Source organism: Moschus berezovskii, chromosome 6 (genome assembly GCF_049115385.1).
Source record: "Moschus berezovskii isolate FMDL1 chromosome 6, NW_MosBer_1.0, whole genome shotgun sequence".
NCBI lineage: Eukaryota > Metazoa > Chordata > Mammalia > Artiodactyla > Moschidae > Moschus > Moschus berezovskii.
The window spans coordinates 95,612,114-95,632,181 of record NC_142465.1 but is presented as its reverse complement, the minus strand read 5'-3'; the positions used below and the strand labels follow the sequence as shown (position 1 = coordinate 95,632,181).

General features: G+C 39.6%; 1 protein-coding gene and 1 pseudogene across 9 annotated transcripts in view; one reads left to right on the top strand and one right to left on the bottom strand.

Annotated features, from left to right (window-relative positions):
- PLEKHA5 (pleckstrin homology domain containing A5) overlaps positions 1–20,068 on the top strand; it is a 271,652-nt gene that overhangs the window by 178,973 nt on the left and 72,611 nt on the right. For 3 of the 9 annotated variants that reach the window (XM_055395739.2, XM_088837294.1, XM_055395738.2), the window contains 5 exons: positions 3,705–4,172; positions 10,384–10,891; positions 14,642–14,725; positions 17,494–17,613; positions 18,418–18,471. In XM_055395739.2, coding sequence (XP_055251714.2) covers positions 3,705–4,172; positions 10,384–10,891; positions 14,642–14,725; positions 17,494–17,613; positions 18,418–18,471 — 1,234 coding nt within the window. The remainder of the gene's footprint in view (positions 1–3,704; positions 4,173–10,383; positions 10,892–14,641; positions 14,726–17,493; positions 17,614–18,417; positions 18,472–20,068) is intronic. The other 6 variants (XM_055395740.2, XM_055395741.2, XM_055395744.2 and 3 more) reach the window with 3 other exon arrangements.
- Positions 13,185–13,469, bottom strand: LOC148777689 (ubiquitin-like protein 5 pseudogene; annotated as a pseudogene).

The window sequence follows — 20,068 nt, the reverse complement described above, 5'->3', positions numbered from 1 at the left end:
GAGAATTTATATTCATAAAGTTAATTTCACTGTGTTTTTATATTATGTTGTATGTTTCTCAGGTTTAATCAGTTGAAATAAAAGTTTTTGATATGTTTCATTTCTTTGGTGTTTCTGGGATATTTCTGATTATTTCATGATGAATGACTCCAGAAAATAGTTCATCAAGCATGTAGATTATTTCTAAATATATCTGAATATAAATATAATTCTGAATGAATTCTACCTTCTTTCTTTTAAAACTCCAGGACTTAGATTCTTTGGTTATTTAAATGTGTATTGTTAAAATTGATGTAAGTGTGATTTTTTTCCCACCTGCCTTAACATGTGAATCATTTTAATATTCAACTATATTAAAAGCTAGTAAGAGGAAATCAGCTTCTAAAATATGTAAATAGTAGCTGAATTATGAGCTTTTGGCATTTTTAAAATATATTCCTATAATTTGGACAAAGATCTATGATACAGTTAAATTTTTCTTGGAGTCAACAACAGTTGAGCACATATATAATGAAGATTGCTAACTTACATGTCTGGTCTTTTTACTATTTTCTCAGTAAATTAAAGTCTTTTGAGGTGTTGGTTAAAAGACTCAGGTTGATGCTGTATAAGTAAATTTATGTTTATCTATTTGAGATCAATTTAACTAATCACTAGTAATTAGAGCTAGGCAAAAATATGCAGAAAAAAGGAAAGGAGGTCCAAGGTTGAACTCTGGTACACGTATTTTTAAGAATAGCTACCTCAAACATAATTTTCTAGGTTGAGAGCTAATAAAGGGAAAATCTGCTTTTGGAAATCCATGTATAAAAATGACCTGGATGGACATGAAGATGAGATTATTATGACTGAGAGCTAGAGAAAATTTGTTAGGTGAAAAAAAAAAGAATTTAAAATCTTAGGATAAAACTAACTTCAGATAATATTAACTTTCAGGGAATTGTTTAGAATATAGAAATCAATATATAGTCATTAAAATATATGATTTCTAGATAATTTCAGTTTTATATATTGCACTTATCCCAGAATTTCAATTTCTATTTTCTTTTCTTGTATTTTCCACTCTAAAAACTAATAATTACTCCTAATTTATGCTGATAAAGATGATATTGTCTTGACTCTGGACAACTATTTGTTGATTATCTGCCCATAGCAATATTTAGCCAGTTGTGTTGATATAATTTGCCCAGTTAGCCAGGAGTTATTGAATACTACCTACATGCCCAACCTGGCATCAGTCACCATCATCCTGTAGAAATTACATCTTCTAGGGACTTGCCTAGTGGTCCAGTGGCTAGGACCCCATGCTCCCAGTGCAGGAGTCTGGAGTTCAATCCCTGGTCAGGGAACTAAGATCCCACATGCCACAACTAAAGATCCCGCATGCTGCACCTAAGACCCGGAGCAGCCAAATAAATTAATTTTGAAAAAGGAAGAAAGAAAGAAATTACGTCTTTTATTCTATCTCTAGCTCATGAAGTATTTTATCCTATGAACTGCAATGTCATCGTTCCCCAGTGGGCAGGTCATTGATGGCATTAAAAAATTCTAAGCATAATATAATTCTCTGAATAATTTTCTATCTCTCGGTCCATTATTATCATTTTCTATATTTGCATGTTTCTTCTGCAGTAACTTAAATATTACTTTTTAAAATTAGATCACAGGTTTTACATTATTTATGGTATCTTAGCATACATTTTTGAATCAGTTTTGGTTCCATTTAGAGAGAAGTCAGCATGTGTCTTTTTGATTACATCTCTTAAGTCTTTGGAAAAATTGAGGGAAAAGTTATTGCAGTTCTAATTTAAAATAAGAGCTTTAGGCAGATTAGAGATAACTTTTTAAAAAGGCCTTTTCATATATTTGACACTCAGTGTTTTAAAAATTCTCCCTACTCCTGAAATTAGCTTGGATAAATGTGTTTATAGCATAGATCTTCTCTGACTTTTATCTTCCAAGTGGAAGAAGTTCCATATCATATCTTAATAAACTCCCTCAGTATCTAATATTGCTTCCAATGTGAAGCCATGAATTTTATCTAAACCTAAATACATGGATGGTCTATAAGTGTACTCTGAGGGAAATAGTCACGTTTCTTTTTATTTTTTTCTCGCTGATTTTATTCCTAACTCACCATCTCTTTATATCTGAATAGAATATGTTGTTAAGTCTCTTCAGTTGTGTCCGACTTCTTTGCAACCCCATGGACTGTAGCCCACCAGGCTCCTCTGTCCATGGAATTCTCCAGGCAAGAATACTGGAGTGGGTTGCCGTTTCCTCCTCCCAAGAATGTGTATAGATTATGCATTTTTAACACATGCATTTTTATCACTGACACTGGCAGCAATAGCACAGCTACGATCCAGTAGGATCATTATTATATATTGAAATGTGCAAGGTTAGTCAGTTCCCTCTTCAGGAAGCCTCCCAGTGTGGTATCATCTTGGCAGTTTTGTGAAGGTACAGACACTCAGCTTGGTCTGGTCAGATCCTGGAAGTGATTGGTCTCAGGAAAGCTGATTCTCATCAAAAAGACCCAGATAGAGCAATTGGCATGGTGAACAGTAAAACCATCTGCTGGCTCAGGCACACACTGCTGAGCAGCACATTCTTCCTGCGGGGACGTGGACACGAGATGCCAGATTCTAATCCACAGTTTCTTGATGAGATTGAATGGTAGTGGTGATAAAGTCTGTGCCAGCCACAGATTTACTCATGTGGAGCTCACAGCAGTCCCGTATCCTTGGTGCTAAAGTTTTCCCTACTTGCCAAAGAGGAGTTTGAGGCTCAGTAAATTTCTGTACCTTGCTGGAAACTCAACTAGTAAGAAGTAGAACTGTGGACTTCCAAGGTGGTGCAGTGGTTAAGAATCTGCTTGCCGATGCAAGGGACACAGGTTTGATCCCTGATTCGGGAAGATTCCATATGCTTCAGGGCAGCTAAGCCTGTGCGCCTAGAGCCTGCTCCACAGCAGGAGAAGCCACTGCAATGAGAAACAACTATACACAGCAACTGGAGACTAGCTGCATGCTCTCCCTCCTCCTCCAGCCCCCACCAAACCTGTTCGCAACTAGAGAAAGCCTGTGCTCAACCAAAAAATAAATAAGCAAAACAACAGTGTAACTACTGGAAGTTCCACAAATTTTAAAAAAAGAGAGCACATGTAGTCTAGCTCAGAAACTTAAGTCCTCAGGAATACAGAGTTAGTTGGTCACATGGTCTTGATCTTTGATAGCATCAGAAGATAATGTCCATTTCCACAAACCAGAGTCTTGTTTGTCTCATGATGCATTAACTCTCCTGACTGGAAACCATGTTGTTTATTTCAAACAACCAGCTACTGTGGCCTTTTAAGCATGGATTTTTGTGGTTTCACGGTCAAAGGGCAGCCTTATTTGCTTTCTTTGCAGATTTCTAATGGTAGGGACACTCACCACTTTTTTGTTTTCCAGTGCTTTCTACACTGTGTATTTTATGTTTAATTTTCTCCCCTTTCTATTTATACATTCTGGTGTCGTACTTGAATTTTCATGCCATGACACTGGGGATTTGTGCAGACTTGTCCTCTGCAACCCTTTCAGGGTTTTTTGTAAAGTCAAAGGTAGTTTTATGGTTTGTTTGTTTTTTTCCCAGAGTGAATCCCAAAAATAACATGTGCATTATTTCGTCTGATTTACTCTGCCTTTCTTCTCTGATTTCAGAGTGGATAAGATTACATCTGAAAATGCACCAGCTAAAGAGATCAATAACTTTCCCAATCATAGAGTGCTAATTAAACCAGAGGTCCAAAATAACCAGAAAAACAAGGAAATGAGCAGAAACGAAGAAAAAAAGGCATTAGAAGCTGAAAAATATGGATTTCAGAAGGATGGCCAAGATAGACCTTTAACAAAAATTAATAGTGTAAAGTTGAATTCTCTGTCATCTGAATATGAGAGTGGGTCAACATGCCCAGGTCAGACTGGACACTACAGGCCAGTCAATTTGAATAGTTCAGAGAACAAAACAGTCAATGTGAGTCTGGCAGATCTTAGAGGCGGAAGTCACCCCAATACGGGGCCCTTACACACAGAGGCTGATCGAGTCATACAGAGAACGAATTCAATGCAACAGCTGGAGCAGTGGATTAAAATCCAGAAGGGAAGAGGTCATGAAGAGGAAACCAGGGGGTAAGTGTCTTGTGGTGTTGGTGGGAGACTGGTTTCTGAGTCAGTGTATTAAATTCAAATTGCATTGTGATATTACAGCTTCATGACTCATCTTTTTTTCAGGGTAATCAGATGTGTGTGTGTGTATGTGTTTTCTCTGTCTCTCAGTGTTCTGAGTAATGTTCACCCAACTTTACTGATGGCAAGGAACCATCCTCCCTGGCCCAGTATAAGAGAAGGAATAGGCCGTGGGTATAGATCATGTTTGTTTGAGGCAAGGAAGGGAGCAAGATCTAGCTTCACCCCTTTGCACACACACACTGAGGAAGGGGGCAAGACCTAGCCTTGCCCCTTTACACACACACACACACACACACACACACGACCTCGCCTTGCCCCTTTACACACACACACACACACACCCCACCCCACCCTCCCCCCTTGTCTTCACTCTCTCCACTGTCCTGCTCTGTTTTCCATTAGTAGCTTCTACAGCTTAATATAATGCGAAGCTCTCCTGAGACATGTAATGTGACCGGAAAGCCTTGCACATGACTAAGTATTGTATTTATTCATCTAAGCATTTATTCATTCATGTACACACTTGTTCTTTTGTATGCTTATTGTATAACTACTATATGGTAATCATGGGACCAGGAAGTAAAATACTGAAATGATATAGTCCAGATTTCTCACAGCCATTCTTAGTCTCGTGGAGGAGAAAGTTAAACAGATACTGCATACGATGACAGATACAGCAAGAAGAGAAGATGTTTCAGGGACAACCAGCCCAGCCTAAAGTTTCAGGGAAACCTCTCTGGAGGAAGTGAAGTAGGAGCCCAGATATGAAGGACGGTATGCTTATCTTGGTTTGCTGCTGCTGCTGCTAAGTCACTTCAGTTGTGTCCAACTCTGTGCGACCCCATAGACGGCAGCCTACCAGGCTCCCCTGTCCGTGGGATTCTCCAGGCAAGAACACTGGAGTGGGTTGCCATTTCCTTGTCCAGTGTGTGAAAGTGAAGTCGCTCAGTCATGTCTGACTCATAGCAATCCCATGGACTGCAGCCTACCAGGCTCCTCCATCCAGTATGCACAACTCAGGAGTTGATAGCACTGGGAAAAGACTCCAAAGCCATGAGTCTGGCTTAGGCTCACATCATCACAACTGCTGTAATGATGGACAAGAAGCAAGGCTGAAGAGAGAAGCCAGAGGAGTTGTATGTTTGCAGAATGGTAGTTCAGTAGAATCTGGAGAATGAGTTGGAGAAAGTTCAAAAACTGAACTTGTAATTGACAAGGCTAGTTGAGTACTTGGACGTGCTTGACTGCAGACTGGTCTCACTCAAATCTAATTTTAGTGGCTGGGGGAAATCAAGAATGGTGCTTTGCTTTTTTGGTCCAGTTGTCAGGCATTATCCAGTGCCTCTCACTGCATAGGGAAGGATTGGGAAGACAGAAGGTAATGAGTGATTAGATAGGTTAGATTTGAGGTGCCTGCAGTCTGCACCTCCAAAGAGAGAACTGGACTTGAATAAGATTTGGAGTGTCATCATCATTATATCAGACATGCTTAAAAGTAAGGATGAAAGGAGAAGCATTCATTCAGTTGGAAGCTGGATAAAGTAAAGATTCTAAGGGAAAACCAGAAAGAACTTTTACCTTTAAAGGAAAAAAAGGTGTAACTTATTTTTTTTTTCTAACGCGGTGTAAAGCCCCAAAGGTCTGTTACTTATTTTTATTTTATATTGTACTATATTTTATTTACAGTGTTGTGTTTGTTTTAGGTGTATTGCAAAGTAGTACAGTCATATATATATATATGTATATATATATGAATTAACAAAAGCAGTTCCCGTCTTGATGGGGTGCTCATGGTTTATAACATAAATGGCATTATTTTGAGAGAGGGATAACTTAGGTATGGCATTGGTTTTTTTTCTTTTTGCAGCTTGAGGCAGTTGTAAAATAACTTAATGTAGCTTTTTACAACTGTGTATTCTATACTATTTTTTCACTTGGTGAAATTTTAACCGTTAATGTTTTTGGTATTGTGCTTTGTACCATTTATTAAATTTTTATAAGTTAAAAAAAAAGGAAAAAAAGGATAAACAACAAGGCCATACTGTATAACACAAGGAACTATATTCAATATTCTGTGACAAACCATAATGAGAAAGAATATGAAAAAGAATATATATGTGTGTATAAATATGTATGTATAACTTAGTTACTTTGCTGTACAGAAGTAATTAACACAGCATTGTAAATCAGCTATACTTCAATACAATTTTTTTGAAAATTAAAAAATAACTTAATGTAGCTTTTTACAACTGTGTATTCTATAGTATTTTTCATTTGGTGAAATTTTAACTTAATGTTTTTGGCATTGTGCTTTGTACCATTTATTAAATAAAACTTTAAAAATAAATAAAATAAAATTAGATTCCAAAAAAAAATAAAGGGAAAAAAAGGATTGGAGGGTCTGCAAAGACCAGAAGTAAAGGCCAGAACATGGAGGAAAAGCAGGTGCCCATGGATGAGAAAGGGTTGTGTTTTTAGGTGGGAAGCTGGTGATGTAAGATTTATAAAGTACTGTAATGAACTAATGCATACACAATTAACTGAGGACCTACTGTAACTCCTACCTTTCAGTAGTAGGGCACCAGAAAGCAATAAGTTAGTAATGTTTTGGTTGAAAGAAGATGAACTTTGGGGGTTGCAGGATGTCCTTCTGGTCTGGGCGGCTGTCAGCCAGTCTCTCCTCTTAGAGTGCCGCTTGGCCCCGCTCATCCCATGATGTGTTGCTCACTTCTGTTTTCTCCTCCTCCACCCTCATTGCTCACTTGCCTAATTTTCCCAAGGGACAGCTGTGAGAAACAGTTGCTGTCTCAACAATAAAATTTGATTGCACAGAAGAAAAGCCAGAGGTACTGGGGCGGGGGGGCGAGTAGGAAATGACAGGATGTTTGAAAGTACTTATGAAGGTAATCGTTTTCAGGGAAGCAGTAATAAAAACCACAGCCAGAAGATTTGCTGCCTCTCTACCCAGCAAATTAAATCTTGCTTCTTAATAGAATCAGTTTTCCTCAAGTAAATTCATACTTTAAGGTTGAAATGAACCATTGAAGGGGTTCAGTATCTAAAGTTACTTTTTTTAATTGTTGAGCCATAAGTATTAGTTTTCAAGCACTTCTCGAAGTCCTTGGTTGGATGTAATTAACATCCATAAAGGCTCCCTGTGACTTACTAATTTTGACTGAAGACCTTCCAACTTCTAAAGGCTGGCCTGATGTCATTTGGAGCTCAGGTTCCCTTCATGTTGCTCCTCCAAGTTTGGATTCCCTGGCTGGAGCCCAGCTTAGATCATTGACATAGGTCATCTACATTTTTATGTGAACTTCATACTTCAAAAACAGTGGTGAGGTTTTACAGCGAAATAATTTTTATCGGTGGCAAGAAGCATAATGGTCATAGATGGCAGAATTCATTTGGTGAAACTGTATGAAAGGCTGACTTTCATTCCTAAAGTTCCAATGGAAAGAAAAGAGGTTTCCTATGTAGTCCTATGGTAGGTGCCTGCATCTGTGAACAGAGCCTGAAAGTTCCTTTGTGAGGGGCGGGCCCGTTCAGATGCTGGGGCCTAAGCCATTGTTCTGCATGGCAGAATCACGTGTCAGGGTTTTCAGGACGTTTGACAGGCAGGTGCTATTGAATGGGGCACAAAACCTGATTAAGGCGCCAACAGAGTTACTTAAGCTTTCACTTAAAAAGTAAATCACGGTTTGCTTAATTTGAATTTCTTTGGAGAAAAACACTGAAACTAGTTTTTTAAAAAGTGGTAGAAAGTATATGGGGTGAAAATAAATTTGCTTGATGATAACCAGATTTTCCATTAAAATCCTCCAAAAAGTAGTTCCAAAGATGGCAGAAGAGCCTTTTACACTTTGTAGTCACCTTTAATTAGCCGAGCTTGGTAGGAAAATCGCCTGCCGTTGATGATCACACGTTAGATGATCCAAGTGCAGTAGCCATCTCGGCCACAGGATCCAGCTCGTGTGGATGCCGGCGTTCTGTGTCATCACATTTTTCTGAACTGGAATTTAAACATTAAACATTTAAACACAGGCAGTTTTTCATTTGTTTTAAATCGAAAATATGTGACCCTCCTTTATGTAACTATAAATGATCTTTTTACAGATTTCTGAACAGTGTGTATAAAGTTAATATCATTTATGTTTTTGGTGTTTGTTACTGTGATACAATTCTGTGCCTAATCCAGAGCTTCTTACACAATGAGGTGTCTATAGTATTTCTTAAGCTTATGAATGGCCTAATAACCAAGGTATGCTGGAGTACACTGCTGGAGCACCAGGGCAGAATTTATCGGATGGAATCATATTCCCCTGTCTGACATGCTTCCTAAGCACATAGCCGTGGGGTTGCCATTTCTGGACTTTCTTCAGTTTCTGGCTTCCGTATTAGCAGAGAAGATGAGGATCAGAGGGAGATCAAGCAGGGAAAAAATTGGAAATTTACATGGAGATAAAGCAGTAAATAGACTTGATTCTTTTTACTGCTAATATCACAGTATGGGGTACCTTCCTCCCCGACTCCAGCCCAAAGTCGTCAGATGGTTGGGCTCTCAGAAGTGGTTTGTGTGTGTGTGTGTGTGTTGAGAGGGAGGGTTAATTTTGAGCAAGTCTGTTTTACATAAATGAGCTCTGTTGGTAAAGAATCTGCCTGCAGTGCAGGAGACCCTGGTTCGATTCCTGTGTCAGGAAGATCCGCTGGAGACAGGATAGGCTACCCACTCCAGTATACTTGGGCTTCCCTTGTGGCTCAGCTCAAGACCTGGAGAAGCCGAGGGATGTTCAGCAAGATGAAGGAAATTCAGTTTAGAGGAATGGTTGAAGGAACTGGAAATATTTCAAAATACAAAATAAAACATGGGACTTTAGAATCGTAAGACCACTTTGTGATCAAATCCTCTTCTAGATGAGAAAGCCAAATCCCAAAACCTTTCAGCTGGCCAGATTTCAGTAGCACATGAAGGACTCCAGCACTTTAAGATTATGCCCTTCCAAATTTAGGGGTACCTTTTTATTTTTAAGTATATTATTGCAACAGAATAGTAAATTTTTTTCCATACTTTTGGCAAAAATTTTAAAATAAAAGAATGAGTTTGCTTTTTCATTAAATCTCAAAGTCTTGAGAAATCTTAACTCTCAAAGGGAATCATTGACATAATAAACAGAGTAGACTGCTGCTTAAGGAAGTGAGAGGCTTGCATTGTGGCTCCGGCCAGTCCACTAACTCTTCTTTAACCCCAAGTATTGAAAGGAGTATGATCTCTTCTTAGTCTTCTCCCCCCACACACTTGAATCTTCTCTCAGTCCCAGAGGTGTAACTAACTCCTCTAAGGTCTCTGTATTAAGGGGGAAAACAAGAATGAAAGCTTGGCCCTCCTGATTTTTGACCAACTGCTTTCTCCCACTTGATTAATAATTAAGTTCACAAGTAGTAAAACATCATAATATTCTGGAGATCTGCAGTTTTGAGTCTGAAATAGCATCATGTTGAAGAATTTTGTCTTTAAAAAATTAAATTTTTAGCTTTAGTTTTCATTTTTATTTCTCAAAAGTTATCCAGGGAAATGATTCCTTCAGATCACAAAGGTACTGATTCATGTACTTCTTCCTGTAAACAGTTATGCTTCCAGAAGGATGTAGTACAATAGAGCCTCACCACCTGCAGTCCTTCATTTCCAGTCTCCACGCTCTGGAGACACAGCTCAAAAACTCCAGTGTTCCAACCATACACAGAAACCCTATTTAAGTATTCTGCTGAGATGTGTGAAGATGAGATTCTAGGAGATTATTTATATAAAAGCAAGTAAGACATGAGGACAGACTTGAGATCTTGAACATTTTTATTTCTGGAAAAAGTATAGTACTCTTCCTTCCTGAAACCAAACCATACATCGTGTGGAATAAATGGTCTTTTATGTGAGCAACACAGATGCTGTTTACTTAATATATTCAACCCATCAAATTAGATTTCATAAAAAAAATTAAATTCTGTTCATTAGTCACCTTTGAAAAAAAAAGAATTTCAGTATATGTTTTACCTACCAGGAGGGGAGAAAAAAAGAAAAAATAAAAACGTACTCTAATTTACTATCTGGAAAGCAGCTCTCCTTCACTTGTATGTTGCAACTGTTCTTTTATTTCAGAGTAATCTCTTACCAAACATTGCCAAGAAACATGCCAAGCCACAGAGCCCCAGTCATGGCCCGCTACCCCGAAGGCTACAGAACCCTCCCAAGAAACAGCAAGACCAGGCCAGAGAGCATCTGCAGCGTAACGCCCTCGGCCCACGACAAGACAGCAGGACCTGGAGCCGAGGAGAAGCGGAGATCCATGCGGGACGACACCATGTGGCAGCTGTATGAGTGGCAGCAGCGTCAGTTTTACAACAAGCAGGGCACCCTCCCTCGCCACAGCACCCTGACCAGCCCTAAAACCATGGTTAACATCTGCGACCAGACAATGCACTCCATCCCCACGTCTCCCTCCCACGGCTCCATAGCCGCCTATCAGGGCTTCTCCCCTCAGCGGACCTACAGATCGGAAGTGTCTTCGCCAATTCAAAGAGGAGACGTGACCATGGACCGCAGAGACGTGACCATGGACCGCAGAGACGTGACCATGGACCGCAGGCACCGGGCCCATCACCCCAAGGTAGGACATCTACTCATCCAGGGTCCATTGCTTCTCCAAGGATGCTGTCGTTTACTTTTAGTTGTTTAGTCTCTCAGTCATGTCCAGTTCTTGTGACCTCATGGACTGTAGCCCCAGGCTCCTCTGTCCATAGGACTTCCCAGGCAAGAATACTGGAGTAGGTTGCCATTTCCTCCTCCAGGAGATCTTCCCAGCCCAGGGAATGAACACACATCTCCTGCATTGGCAGGCGGGTTCTCTGCCGCTGAGCCATGTGGGAAGCCTTTTACTTCTATTAATAGTACACTGCTCTTTCTTGTGAATGCCAGAGACCAGATAATAGGGAGGAGGCAGGCAAAACCAGCTTTTTTTGTTTGTTTGTTTTAAAAATTAAGGAAGCATTTTGTGCAATGTCAGAATCTTGTGTATAAAACCTAAGCTTGCAGGGCTTCTTCTCTCAGGAGCAGCTCTTTGGAACGGATGCATTTTGTATTCCTCTCTGCTTGAGAGCGGATCTCATCAGCTTTCCCTGTAGGTTAAGACCGCATGCATTTGGATTGACCCTACGCACACTTGCAAATGCTACACCGCCTCTCGTAGCACCCCTACAGTCTTCTGTCAGGCTCTTCATGTTCTCTGCTAAGATAAAAGTGCGATCCTAATCTTCTAACCACCAGCTGAAGATACAGCATACTGAAATACCTCCTCAGGTGCCCAATTGCATATTCAAGTAACATCATTCACTGGTATATATAATTTTTTTTTTTTTGGCCACGCCATGCAGCTTGTGGGATCTTAGTTCCCCTACCAGAGATCAAATCCATGACCTCGGCAGTGATGTGCGGAGTCCTAATCACTGGTCTGAAGTGAAATTGGAGCACCTTGCATTGATCAGCTTTTCACAATGCTGAAGCAGAATCATTTTGATTAGTCACTGGGTTTGCAACCGAGTCCTAATGTCTGTCCTAAAGGGAAAAGGAATTTTTCTTCCCCTTTCTTTGAATTCTAAAGAGCCTCTTGCTTTATGCTATTTTGAAAAGTGCCTTTTCTTGTCCTTGTGATGGGCTGACTTCTTCAGTTACATCATTGCATAAAGCGTTCGCTTGATTTTTCCATAAATAAGCATTAGTTAGGAATTAATAAGTCAGTCAAAGTTTCTTTTGAAAGAAGCTTTAGTTTGTCTCACCAAAAAAAGGCTCACTTTGAACGTCCCTGTAACAGAGTTCAGTGTTTTGACACTTTGTACATCCGAAGGCTAATAAAAGTTATTAACAATATTCAAGAGAAATCTGATCAAATGCAAATTAGTGCGTGGTTGAACAGTGTTCTCATAGTCAAAAGTGATCATCTGTTTTAATAGCAAATATGAGATGCAGGTGTGCTGTCTAGCCAGTTTTCCCAGTCATCTGGTCCTCCCGAAAAACTTCTCCAACGTTGCCAAGTTTTCTTTGTAACTGTCCTGTCATCTTCCTTGATGTGATCTGTGGTTCTCAAAGTAGGGTTCGTGGACCCTTAGGGAGAACCTGGGATTACCTGAGGGTAGCCATGAGCCTTTCAGGGAGTTTCTGATAAGCTCAGAACTTTTTTTGTAATAATAATAATAAGGCATTGTTGACTGTGTTGTCATTTCCTACCAGTGCAAAAACACTGAAAAGTGGGTAAAAGCACTAGCGCCTTAGCCTGAGTTGAGGGAATGACTCAGACTGTATGAGTGTTCATTGTAATATTTCACTGTCACAGATTTGCTGTAAAAATAAAGGAGCAATTTCACTCAATCCCCGGCATGAAACAGTAAAAGATAACTGTGTTCAGTCTTGACTGTTCATTCCATTGTGTTTGTGTGATGAAATGGGAATGTACTTAAAGCAAGTCTATTGCATACTGAAGTACTAATGGTTGTCTCAGAGAAAAATGCTTGCCTGGTTATTTGAGTTGCAAGCTAAACTAGCTCCCCTTTTTTTTTCCAGGCTCTAATGTTTTGTTTTGTTTTTTATTTATTTTTGACTTTGCTGACTCTTCATTGCTCCACTCAGGCTTTCTCTACTTGTGGCGAGCAGGGGGGACTACTCTCTGCTTGCAGTGCACGGTCTTCTCATTGCGATGGCTTCTCTTGTGGAGCACAGGCTCTAGGACAGAGGCTTCAGTAGTTGTGGCACATGGGCTTTAGGTGCCCCGCAGCATGTAGGATCTTCCCAGACCAGGGATCAAACCTGTGTCCCCTGCATTGTCAGGCAGATTCTTAACCACTGGACCACCAGGGAAGTTCAGCCTCTAAGTTTTTATTAGCATGAGTTTTCAAAAACAAACACTCATACTAGGGTTGAAAGAGGGAGAAGAGGAAAGGGCAGGGAGAAGTAATTCTGCCCTCCTGGTAATAAAGCTCCCAAGTTCATCTCATCATAGATCTCACAGTCTTCCAGAGACACACGGTCCTTAAAAATCATGAACACTTCTTCAAAGTGACCTTGTTCCAATGGGTGTCAGGTTGGGCTGTGATCAGCTTCTTGAGATCCCTGCTGGTGTCAGCAGCCCTGCGTTTAAGGCAGACCTTCTTCCCCAGATGGTTCCCCAGATGGTTGTTGCAGCCAACCTCAATCATCCTGGCTGGAGCTTGAATTGCCTGGAACCAGCTGATGCCACAGCCTCCTCACTGGGGTACAGAGCCTGGGCCCTTCTTTTTTGGAGGGAAAAAAAGATATATATATATATATATATATAAATATAACACCATTTTTACTTGAAAGAATGAATGACAAACTAGAGTTGTTCAGACTTGGTGTTTGACAGACACTTGCAGAGTAGAATGCTAGCCTGTCACTTCAAGGAAGGCAGCCCACAGTATTTGTCACCAATGACACCACTTGAGCTTTCAAGCAAAAATTAGAATTTGGGGATCTTTTACCTGCCTCTTTGAGCTTGACAGCTTTCTGGTGCTTAAAGATCAGCAATGGTATTAACAGATAGGAACTGCTCATCTCATATAGTGAAAAACAGGTGCCAGCCATTGGAACATCTGCATATTTCACTGAGCCAGTATTTCCCACCTGACCTGTGTTTGATGTCACAAAACCATGGATGGGTAAAAGGTTCATTTGAAATGTGGACATCTGCAAATATCCCAAAAAAGCTATTCACGTTCTCTTTCCTTTTCCAAATACCGGTATCGAAGGTGGATTTTCTTCATGCACTTCCCCTAAAAGATTATCACAGCAGATTGAATACAGAGGCAGATAGGAAAATCTAGCCAGACATTAAAGAGATTTGCCAAACTGTAAAAGAACACCCCTGTTGTCGCAAAAATCTTCTTTTAAGGACAGAAAGGGCTTCCCAGGTGGCGCTGATGGTACCCAGCCAACCCACCTGCCAATGCAGGGGACATAAGAGATGTGAGTTTGATCCCTGGATCGGGAAGATGCCCTGGAGGAGGGCATGGCAACCCACTGCAGTGTTCATGCCTGGAGAAACCCACGGACAGAGGAACCTGACGGGCTACAGTCCATAAGGGTGTCATGGAGTCAGACACAACTGAAGTGACTTAGCAACCATGCAAGGCCATACAGGGATCCTGAGACCAATAAGTTTGAGAACCACTGAGCCAAATGACTATATAGAATTATTCTGTCCATTGGAGTGTGTATTTTAGTCCTGAAGCTTTAGTATCTGTCTTCTTTCATAAGCACTAGTAGCAGTTTTAAATGGCATTTTATAAAAAATACAGTTTTCATCACTGACATTGACCGCAGAATTTATACCGTACCTTTATCTTCCCAGCACATGTACGTGCCTGACAGGAGGTCAATGCCAGCTGGCCTCACTTTACAGTCTGTTAGTCCCCAGAGCCTCCAAGGCAAAACGGTGAGTGCGATATCTTTATTTACCATATCATGTTTTATTTATGTGCTGCATATGATAGCATGTATCTGACACAGCTTTTAAGCTTGCATTTTCAGAGAGGTGCCTCTCAGAGAAAAACCATTGCCAGTTTTGTGGAAGAGATGCTCAGTGGTAGAGTTTGCAACCATGTAGCCACATCAGCGTCCGCCTGATTCCTTTTCCCTAAATGTCTGACTGCCTCCATATAAGATGCTGTTTTCCACATTTACTGTATAACCTGGGAGGGTTTCTTTACTTCGTTGAATGTTAGTTTCCTCTTCCTTAAAACAGAAGTTGGAGTGGTTCATTAGGGGAACAAATCCAGTAAGAAACGCTGTGTGTGTAGTCAAACCGCAGGCCTGGTAAGTTTCTCTTGTGAATTTTTATGTAGATTAACTACTGTAGAGCAGAAAAGAAACTGATTTACATATTATATATACAGAGAGACTGTCCCAGATCCTAGGTTCAGGCAAGTGCTTACTGTGAACAGTTCATAGTCAGTGTTATTTCCATTCAAACTGAGAAGGAGTTATGTTACCAGAATACTGTTGCTCTTCAAATTAGAAAGAGAAGATAACTTCTCAAAATTTAATTGCATTTTTCTATCAGGGGAGCTATGCTTTAATACTAGTATTTAGTCTCAGTTTCTGTGAAGATGCAGTTTGAGGACCGTATAGTTGTCCATTATTTAAAGTCCTTCTGTAACAATCAAAACAAATTTATCTTACATGTATTTCTCAAACATTTTTTATTTCATCTCTTACATGCTTAGATATGAGGAAGATTTCCTGGTTTTAAAATACTTGTGGTTTATTTATTAAAGGCTATGGATACTATTATACTTCTCTAAAACTAGGGAATTTTAACTGTTGGAATTTTTAAATATTGTTGATCTGATGGACATTTATGATAAGTTTATGCTAAGTATCCTGTTAGGAGCTTTCCTCTTCTCCCTTGCTCCCTCTAGTGGCTGTTTAGGATAAAATTTTTGTGTCACTCCTTTTGGAGGAGTCCACTGTGCCTCTTTTTATTTTGCCTTAAATCTATATATCTGGCAAATTTGTTGGAATCTTTGATCCTTTTGAAAATCTCTAACTCCATAAATAGTAAACCAGAGTTTTAAGGTTTTTTCTTTTAGTATTTCTGTCAAATACCACTCTGGGTCTTAGACTGTCTAATCCCTTATCCCACCCTCCCCTCTCTCTGGCAAGATCTCTAGAGCTTGGGGATATAGTGACATAAGATACGGACTGTCCCACAGCCATGAGATCACAGCATGTGGTTGGCATCTGGGCAAAGGCAGTTCTTTGTTTTCTGTTAAGAAATGTCTTCTTTAAGTTACACACACACACGTTCTGTGACTGTTTAATAGGAGAGGCTGTTGTCTCATCCGCATAGATACCCACTTTAATCCTGAGGATCCAGTAGTAATGATGGTTTACTTTAGACATCTTTTTCCACCTGAAGGCAGTAACCTTTCACATAACTTCAAATAACAGTTATAATTGATTTGTAACAGATATAGGGTACTACACATAAAATAGATAAGCAACAAGGATCACTGTATAACATAGGGAACTATATTCAGTGTCTTGTAATAAGCTATAATGGAAAATAATCTGAATAGATATATAACTGAATCACCTTGCAGTGTACCTGCAACTATCATAATGCTGCAAATCAACTATACTTCTTAAAAAATTGTGTCTCTAAAAATTTTTTTTATGTGGAAGATAAGGAGCAATAGCAAAGAAACAGAACAGAAGAGAGCAGGTGTGATGCTGTGGTGCTGGCAAAGCAAGTCAGCCTTGGGAACAATTTTTGGCTTGGACGTTTTCAGGGCACATTGCAACCCTTAAGTGAAGAGTCTCCCTGAGGATTCGGTGTGGTTTTTAATCATAACAAAGCTCAGAAAAAAACACAGAACACTATTTTACGGCCTGTAAGACTGTCGATGACCATACTTTACTGCATTTCTAATGAAGAAAAATACATCAGATCAGCCTGTTAAGGAATTTTTATCCACCTTTGAAAGTTGATTCCCCGTCAGGGATCAGAATAATCAGTCAGAAACTGAAAGGTTCTGTGCTCTCCTCCGAGCATGGAAGGGGGGTTTGTGCACACATGGAAGCTTTCTACATGTAGTAAATATATATTTTTTTCCTTTAAAAAAAAATATTGGTCTTTTGGTTAATACTAAATATCCTGTGAAAACACTAACAGTGACATTTTAAAATATGACTGGGAAGCAATTAATAGATCCCAGGTGCTAACTGAGCCTAATGATGTGAAGATGTCATCCACGTTTTACATAAATTTTCTTTTCATTTACATTCTCTTCTCTAAAATAGAGTGTTGGGCATGTGGGTATTGTTCAATGGCTGTAAAAGTCTTAGGTGCCATTTTTAAGCATCTCATGAAAATATATTTTAATTATAGCTCTCATGTACAAACATTTTTTTTTGGCATTATGTTTTTTTATACTTAACGTTGGAATAGTCTCTCATGAGTTCTGAGAAAATGCCTGAGTATACTGTTGTTTTGCTGTACCTTACCAAGTAACACTGTTCCTTCTATTTCTCTAGATATCTATGCATTTATGTAGAGCCTAATATCATAGTGCCTAGGCGCTATGTTTGATGTCAGCTGTAAGAGGAAACTTGCCAAGAAATCTTGGTTTAATATCTGTCACTTAAGACCACAATTAACCTGTTTTCCACTGTTTGGATTCTTAAATTGTACTCCTTCAGCCAGAGGAGCTTACGCTGCTGCTCATAAAGCTGAGACGGCAGCAGGCGGAGCTGAGTAGTATCCGGGAGCACACTTTAGCACAGCTCATGCAGCTCAAACTCGAGGCCCACAGCCCAAAGGTCAGCCCTGGAGCCGTGTGTCTGTGTGTCTGCTCTGGTCACTCACTCTGAGCCGCTCATCGTCAGTCGGTCCGACCTGCGTCATTCCCATGAGCACGAGCCATCCTACCATTGCAGGACCTCCTATTGACCCTTTGAGAACGCCTTTGGTCATACCTTATCAATGTGGGCTGAGTACGTTTCTTCTTAGCCTTCCCTCCATGCGCTCACCCACCAAATTTTGGTTGTGAGCAAGGAAAGGCAAACAGGACTTCAGAATAGCTTTGTCATCCACCAAACACCGCAATTCCGGTGAACCAGATTGGAGTCCCGTCATTTCCCATAAAGTAACCAGCAGAGAATTGATCGTCTTTCTAATAATGCTGCCTTTTCATTGCCAAAGATCAATTTCCTTGTGTTCTCAATTTTTAAAATGAATACACGGAAACATTTCTCAAAGGGTTTAATAGCCTCTGGTTATAAACATCCCAAGAAGTAGTCCTCTATTGTAGAAAAGAATTAACATGTAAAGTTTCTAACGTGGAGTCTGCTAAAGCCATTTGAAGGATTTTTCTGCTTCCTGTTTCAGCTTATATGCATGTCTACCTAATTTCTTACAGAACTAAGTGTTTTATTATTTTTTTTATAGTAATGGAATACGTCATCTGTACCATTTACTGGGGGGGCATGTATGTGAAAGTTGTTGTGTATTGTGACATAATAGGTGGTGGCAGACTACCTGTTTTTCGTGTTTCAAAACTGACTTTTTCATGAATTCCGCACCCTCTTTCTCTGTCCCTTTGTTTCTTGATTGACGTCTACTAGAATGAAATCCTTTCACATCACCTTCAAAGGAACACCATATATTTGGATCATCAGGTGGGATTTGAAGAATTTTTCTTTCTTATCGTACCTTACATTTTAATGTTTTAAGTGTAGTACAGTTTTCAGGCTACTCGGATATTTCAGACATTTTGAGTTAATAGCGTGACTTTTACAAGTGGCAGGCTGATAAATCCTTTACCAGGGGAATTCAGGGATACCATAATAACCAGGTTAGAAAGGACAGTTGTGGAGATGAGGCAGGATACAAATGCCAGGTCTCTGGAAGATGAGAACCTGGACTCACTAGCTTTTTTTTATTCTTACCCCAAGAAAACTTGTATTTACTGGCTTATCTCAGCTTGGAGGTGACCTCATCAAAGAAATAGACACCCAGCCGTGAATGCCTTTTTGGAAGGCTAGGAGATGTGTGTGATGGGCTCTGTATTCCCAGAAGGGAGGACAGGGATGGGTGAATTGTGTGAAGGTGTTGTGTCACTGTTCACCATCCCAGTGTCAGTCTGATGGAGACCAACAGTTGCATTCTTTCAGCGGCGGTAGTGAGTGTGGTTGGTTAAGGTGAATGTTGAAAAGTGGAAGTTCATAAACAAGGACTGACACTCCTAAATGTTGGTGTTTATGAAATTCCCTGTTAATATTTAATTTGATGAGAATTTTCAATATGTTCTTAAATAAAAATTTCTTCTAGTGAATGCTTTTTTTCCGTACAAGTTAAGCTAAAACTTGCTTTATTTTGTTTTTGAAATGTTTAAACTTAAATATTTTATCAAGTGAAAGAAGTTACTGTGGAAAGTGTTACAAGAAATTATTTACATGTTTATATTTGCCCTGTCCTGTTTGAAACAAAATAGTAATGCACTGCTTTAAATTAGTTCTATTTAAAGAGGGATTTTGCATTAGGATAACCCTTGAAAAGACTTTCAGTCATATTTCTTTTCATTTTTGAAAGAAATATACTTTTGTTAACATATAAGTTAGTTTCCCACAAAATATTTTCATCCTAGTTTTGCCCATCAGAATGCTTTAAAAATCAGCATTTCATGAATCCAAATTTCGATCTTCACTCCAGAAACTGGTGCTATTAAATTTAACCACAGTGTACATTATATGCGCTATCAGTAATAAAGACGTGTTTGCCAACAAAAGAGTAAGATAAGTCTTCCCTTAAAATTCCACACTGCCAGAAAGCTTCTAACATACATGGGAAATAACTTTCTTAGAAGCTCCTTTGTATATAAATCTATTGATAGTTCTGAAAAACAGTGGGATTCACAAAAAAAAATGAGGGTTAAAAACAGTGATATAAATGTGAATCTGAAGTTATCTAGAATCTCTGGAAATAAACCTAATGATTTATTAAGTTACTACATACCTCATCAAATCAAATCTGCTATTGCAGACCCACAGAACTTAAGCAGCTTTGGGGAAAGGGCAGTTGAATATATGGAAATACCACCATTTGCACAAATGCCTCTCCTCATCCTCCTTTCCCAGGTCGAGATGCTGCTTCCCTTGGCTTCAGTGGCCTAGATCTGGCTGAGGCTCTGTTCCCATCCTTTGTTCCCTTGACATGCCCCACCAAGCCTTTCCTGATGTGCCATGCTGACAGTCCTACAGGTGGCTTCTAAAATCT